The sequence below is a fragment of the Erigeron canadensis genome, chromosome 1, assembly GCF_010389155.1.
Source record: "Erigeron canadensis isolate Cc75 chromosome 1, C_canadensis_v1, whole genome shotgun sequence".
NCBI lineage: Eukaryota > Viridiplantae > Streptophyta > Magnoliopsida > Asterales > Asteraceae > Erigeron > Erigeron canadensis.
Genome location: NC_057761.1, coordinates 25,893,639 through 25,900,556, shown reverse-complemented (window position 1 = coordinate 25,900,556; position 6,918 = coordinate 25,893,639). Strand labels below are relative to the sequence as shown.

At 32.6% G+C, this 6,918-nt stretch overlaps 1 protein-coding gene across 1 annotated transcript; it reads left to right on the top strand.

The window, feature by feature from the left end:
- The first annotated feature begins 2,732 nt into the window (after positions 1–2,732).
- LOC122585115 (heavy metal-associated isoprenylated plant protein 31-like) lies at positions 2,733–5,160 on the top strand. Its single transcript, XM_043757213.1, has 3 exons — positions 2,733–2,795; positions 2,964–3,042; positions 4,712–5,160. The coding sequence occupies exons 1-3, from the start codon at positions 2,790–2,792 to the stop codon at positions 5,041–5,043; spliced, it is 417 nt and encodes a 138-aa protein (XP_043613148.1). The 5' UTR covers positions 2,733–2,789; the 3' UTR covers positions 5,044–5,160.
- Positions 5,161–6,918: the final 1,758 nt, after the last annotated feature.

Sequence of the window (6,918 nt, the reverse complement as noted above, 5' to 3'; positions counted from 1 at the left end):
AGCTATTCAACAACTTTGTAGTGTTAATGGTTTTGAGTTGTATCGTATACTCGTATGTAGACTATTACGATTAAGAATATAATGACTACTTTTTGTATAAGCTAAACAAACAGGGTGACAAACGTCGAGCTGTTTCAGTGGCGAAGCTAGAAAATTTTCAATGGGGGGTCGGGATCTAAGTTTTTTTCCCCTAATGCTATTTTTCGGGTAAATGGGGGGTCGAAACCGAGTATATCAAAAATTTTCTACACAAAAACAATATACCCCTTATATCTCAAAAAAAATATTTCGGGGGGTCGGGCGCCCCCTCCGGCCCCTTAATAGCTACGCCCTTGATCTGTTTTTTGTCTGGTGACGAACATAACAAATTTTGTAGCCGTATTCTTGTTTTGCATATGCCATGTCGAAACTGGTCTATCAACAACATAACAAACGTCGATATGTTGAAGATGCCCGTTCGATGGATAGGTAATGTAATGTGACTACCATTGTTCTAGTTCGATGAACTGGTCTATCAACAACGTAACTGATAAAAGAAAACGTAGCTACTACCAGAAAAACGTAGCTAGATCAACTGGTCTATCACCTAACTATAATCAGGTGACTGACCTGTATGAGAATCGAATGAAGGAAGCCGTGGACCAGGATCATCAAACTATAATCAGGTAACTGTAACTGACCTGTATGAGATTTAGGCTTTAAGCTAGTTGAAGGAAACCATATATTAGGATTGGGGTGATATTTTCTGGCACAGACACCACGATAGGTTAGTTTGAGTTTTGGCTAAACGAATTTGGTTGATTAAGGGGTCGATACGACTAATATGTTTAACATATGAATTGGGTTTGCATTTCGATCATACCCATTTACACGTATATCAAATGGCATAAAATCATCTATCCGTAGTAAATTTATGTTTTCTTAGACTTCTTTCTTTTTTTTTTTTTTTTTTTTTAAAAATTTACGAGTAATATGTATTGTATGTTTACATATAGTTTAATAATTTTTCTAACCATAGTTTAATAATTCTTCTAACCATAAGATAATGACACACAAAGAGGATGGTAAGGTTAAGAAAGAGAATTAGAGAACACCGCATATTACCTTTTTAATGTTTTAGGAGAATTTTTAGGTTAATTTTTAGGAGAATTTATCATTTTTCATATTTTTTTAATACCGATACCTTTAACGAAGATTTGTCATATAAGTCAAAATGACTAGTTTTCTTATCAAATAGGTTGGGTTTAGATTCAAATTTCAACATTTCTTTGAATAGATCGGGTTGGGTTTAGGTCCGATTTTCCATATGTTGATTGGGTTTGGGTTTAGGACATATAACTAGTCAAATCGAACATGATACATAATGAGATCAGGTTATATTGTTATAACTTGTGCAGCATTTATGTACCGTTTTACAGGCATTGGTGTTTACTTACTTCCCATGGGTTGAATATGGATCTTAAATTGACGGGTTAGTGTGAGCTTATCCATGAGCTTATGCACTCTTCAAATAGGAATCCATTTTCTGAAAGATCCTGGCTTTCATGGGGTGATTTAGGTGAGATCCAATGTAGCTTTAACTTTCGATTCACTTGTGAGATCCGGGCGATCTTTTGGGGGGGGGGGGGGGGGGGGGGGGGGGGGGGACCATGGCACATCAATATCACCGTTCCCCAAACGAGCGAACACTTAATTTTTAAAAGGGAACACTTAATTTTTAAAAGGGAATTAGATTGATATTGACGACCATGGCACATCAACATCACCGTTCCCCAAACGAGCGAACACTTAATTTTTAAAAAGGAACACTTAATTTTTAAAAGGAAATTAGATTGATATTTTAAGTATACTTTTTTTCGTGAAAAATATTACTCGTATGTTTTATGAATTTTGAATATTAAAGATACTAATATAGTTGGAATATAAATTGTTAAATCATCAACCTAAATTGAATCATACTAGGTTTCAGGGAGTGATTACGCCTCCTAATTAATCACCTCCTACCCATTGCTCTCATTTCCTACTTCTATAACTCCCTTGAGTCTTACCTCTTCATCATTTTCATCCTACAACCCCGGATATAGATCAATCATATGCATTAATATGATAATATATACTGTAATATTCAGGCTAGTTAAATATACGAGTATAATTTAAGTTTTTTCTTGAAAGTAACAGCGGATAAATAGTTAATACTTCCCACGCAGGTGTGCCCACACCGCTTCAGGAAAACCTCTGACCACTAGACTACCACCCGGCTAGTCTAAGTTAATCCCCTGTACTTTTTTAGGTTCGTTACCTATATTAGAAGAAAACGAAAATTATATACACAATTACTGTATTATTTATTTATAGCTAAAATGCTAACTGATATTTACAATGTTATATTATAATCTTTTTCTTTATAAGAAAGTAACACTCCGTACGACGAGTATTTATTTAAATTGTAGTCCCACGAGTAAATAACTTTGTTGAGGAAATTGTACTAGTACATTAGAGTGGTGGTTGTAATAATCAGTAACTAGTAATGATGGATGTATGGCATTGGTAGATAAAAATAATGAATATGAAAAGTAAAAGCTTTGTGAATCAATGTGTAGGTTGTAGCCCGACACAAAAGTGGATTCTCTTTTCGGGTTTCTCTGCTTTCTTCATAATGCACGCTACGCATGCTCAGACCTCTCTTCATCCAAACACTACACACAAAGCTTATATATAAAAGTGTCTTAATATTTATTGAACCCTCATTTTCTTTTACTATCTTTTGTTGCATACTCCAATTGCAAGCAATGTCTGTAAGTCTCCTTTTTTCTCTCCTTCACTATATATACAAAGGGAAAATGTCTGTATACATGTATATATTTTGAACAGCGAATTAGTAGTTAGTAGTTATCATTCAATGATTATGAGGTCATGTTATTATTGAAATGATTAACTATATATGTATTGATGTGGGGTTGTAGATGGTGGAAGTGAGAGTTCCAAACTTGGATTGTCATGGATGTGCTTCAAAGCTCAAGAGAGCTCTTTTCAAGCTTAAAGGTACAGCCCTTTGGGTTACATTTTCAAAACACATTATATATGCATGAATCAGAATATCATTGTGAAAATGCATACCTTCAAACTGTATTTGCTCTATGGAAAACATAGATATGCAAGAACTTTTTTCTGATTGATTATGTACTTTGTGCAAAGTGTTAATAATCAAATAATCTTCTTTGAAGTCCCAAATAGGCTCTTAATCTTTCTTTAAACAGTTTTTAATCTGGATTGTCTGATTGTCTCTTTCTAATTGCATAACGAGTCCAAGAAGTCAATTTATCTATTAACCTACAAAATAATAATGCTAAGTTGAATACTTTAAATTAAAAGGAACAAAAAAGATTTTGTAAAGGTTTTGAACTTTATGGTCAACATGTCTCAAGTCGAATGTTTTTTTTTTTTATCACTACATGTTAAATACGTAACTCAAAAAACCTCTATAAAATAACCTTTTTTACAAAGTAATCTTATTTATTTATAAGTGCCCCGTACAAACAATTACATACAAACTTTTTTTTTTTTTAACTTGCTTTTATTGATAAAAAACTAGCGAGTACAACGGGTTACAAAAACAAAGTTATAGAATTCAGAGATTGAATATTACGAGCACATATCTTTCCAATTAATTGCATTATGCTTTAATCTAGTTCAACGGCAAAGAAAGCCCAAAGATCTCTAAAATACCATTTAGTTTTGACTTTTTAAAGTTTTTACTTTTAAATTTGACCATTTTGACTTTATGACAAATACAGTCTGTAGTTTTTACGGAATGGAGCTAGGGAGTATTATCAGTCCAAAGAAGATTTTAAGGCCAGAAAATTTTTAGTAATTCTGGAATTGCTTCATGCTTTCAAATAATGTCTAATAGCCACTTTACAAAAGTCAAACGTATCTATCCTCAAAAATCTCCATTAGTATAACAAGTTTAAAAGCAAGTCAGTGAAGACCCTTCTAATTTTTAAACGACTATATGGGTAAATAAGGAGTAATAGATGTTGGGTTTCAACCATTTATTTTGATCCAAATTGATTCTAGTTACTATAGTCTAAACGGTCAAGCATGAAATATCCATAGTTTAGTTCAACATGCATGTGACAATAAATTAAAAGGTACATATTTGATATTGGACAAATATATGTCTAACATAACAAACCTATTCCCTTTATTAGTACACGGAGTATTAAATAATTAAAAACGATAAATATAGTCATAAAGTGGTAACTTTTTTTTTTTTTGGTAATGGGATTTTTTAATATCCCGGTGAGTAAAAACTAAATCTGGTAACTGTATCGTTCTAATTTTATCGGAGTTCCCGAAAGGACCATAAAGTGGTACCTAACGCATAAAAAAAATTCATCCATATCAAATGTATTTCTCTTAATTTTATGGTAAAGTGTTTAAGTATATTATTCATTTTTAACAAGGCTATATTTAACAAGCACCTTATGAGAAAGGGAAGTGATATTCATACAACAGAATTTAACCATCGACAACAAAAGTATAACTTTTAATGCACAGAGTACAACTAAATGATGTAAATTTTATTGTAGATGTCTAAATGTTGTAGAAATATCATTTCCCTGGGGAAAAATAAGACAATAATTTTAGACAATACAATATTTGGGGGACAATAAAAACTAAAAAGACAAGTGAGGTTGTGGTTTTTCAGGAGTGGAAGAAATAGAAATAGAGATGGAGATGCAAAAGGTAGTGGTAAAAGGCTACGGCTTGGAAGAAAGGAAGGTTTTGAAAGCCATCAAGCGAGCCGGGAAAGCAGCCGAGCCGTGGCCATATCCGGGTTACTCCTCCCATTTTGCTTCATTTTACAAGTACCCGACCCATATCGCCAATCAATACTATTACGACAGGAATGAAGCTACAGGACACAACTTGCACGCCTTCTTTAACACCCCTTCGGTTTATTCACTCGCTATTGCCTCTGATGAAGCCGTCGCGTCACTGTTTAGTGACGACAACCCTCATGCGTGTGCCATCATGTGAAAGGATGTTTGTTTGTTTGTTGGTTGACTAATTTTGTTCTAGCTAGTTAGTTTTTATCATTGAGGAGCAGAGTAATGTATGCGGAGACAATATTTATATATTTTGACTTGGTTGAGATGCATTTTTTTATTTTTGCACGAAATGATCTTGTTAAATTTATTTGTGTGGTTGTAGTAGTATATGATGGGACACAGACGTACATTGTAAATTATTTCGATTTTGACCCATTTTGTAGGATCGTGTTCGTTGTGGTCTATGACAACTTTATATTGGAAGAGGTATATAACAAATTCTTTTTCCTAATGGTTGCTATTAACACGATAAAAGATATAAGACCAACTGTTGACAAACATTGACAACGAGTCAAGAATACGACCAACTGTTGTACATGTGTACTCGTATTATCCTTTGCTTTGGGATATGTTTAGGATGTGTACACATCAGTTTTAATAGAGTATAAATGTGATATTACGACCACAAATTATATTGTCCACTTTGTACTCACATATGAAAGGAAGACAAAGAACAAAATGGAAATAAGAGGCTACCTAATGTTAAGGACTCATCCCTCAAGGATTAGTCTCTGTCAGTGTCACAATAGTAAAAGATATTTCAAGGACTAATCTCCCCAAAACATACCCAATGCACCCATCTCTCGAGTACTAGTCTTGGACCCACCTTTTATTTAATTCTACACTTTTAAATATCCATTTATATTACTTTTACATTTAATAATAATAATAATAATAATAATAATAATAATAATAATAATAATAATAATAATAAAATAGCTTTTTATAGTTACAAAAAGTATGAAGGCCTAAACTAAAAAATGATAAAATGAAAAGGTTAAAAGTGAAAAAACAATATAAAACTCTACATAGTACATACACACACACACATATATATATATGTATCATCTTTTCCGTGACTCTATCGTCGGCCGAAAAAAACACAGCCACACACACAATCACATACACACACATATATATATACATACTCACACACATATATATGTTAAAATATAATAGTTAAGGGGAAAAAAGCAATTAACAACTCGTCCCTGCAGGAACGACACCATCAGACGAGGACCGCGAACGAGACAGGGACGAGTCCACACCCCCAACGGTGTGGACTCGTCCATGGCAGCCGGACGAACATGGGAACGAGCCCATTGAGTAGCCTCTAAGAAGCAAAAGTAACAAAGCTCTAGAGAAAAAAAACAAGAAAAATAAAGAATACTATATTTTTATATTTTTACAAAAATTATAAAATGTAAGATATTAAAGAAAAACCAATAAAGTTTGTAACTAATTATATATAATAACATATAATAAAAATATCTACCCACAATCTCAGATTGTTTTGAAGTCTAGATCGATAGAGTTCGTAAAGAATCTTTTATTTTTATTAATTTTTTATTTCACAATCTCAAATTTACGAGTAATGATACTCTAATAAAGTTGGAGTGACGATTGATTTCGAAAAATGATCAAGAATTGCATAAAGTTCCATTAAGAGTGAGATCAGTACATCAAGGAATATATATATATTGAAACAAGTCATTGCCGTTTTAACTTTAGCTGGTTGATATGACTTTTGTCTCTTGAAGAGAAGTTCAGAATTTATCGTCTAGTGTCGGCGCACTATACACTTAAAATTTATTGGGATGGTTTGAGATTAGCATTTGGGAGTAGAAATGTTTACCATTCAAAAAAAATAAAAAAAAGTAACCACCTAATATCTATATTTATACAAGTATTTACCCCAAATTTAAATTACATCCAAACTATTAAAAGTATTCTTGTTTTTATTTATTAATTTAAACATTTCCATTTAATATACTTGTAATATCCTTAATAAAATAGTTTACAA

What these genes read in the sequence shown, in the direction of transcription:
- LOC122585115 (XM_043757213.1), top strand. An exon ending in AGCTCTTTTCAAGCTTAAAG is followed by an intron (nt 3,043 to 4,711) that starts GTACAGCCCTTT and finishes GTGGTTTTTCAG; the next exon opens with GAGTGGAAGAAATAGAAATA.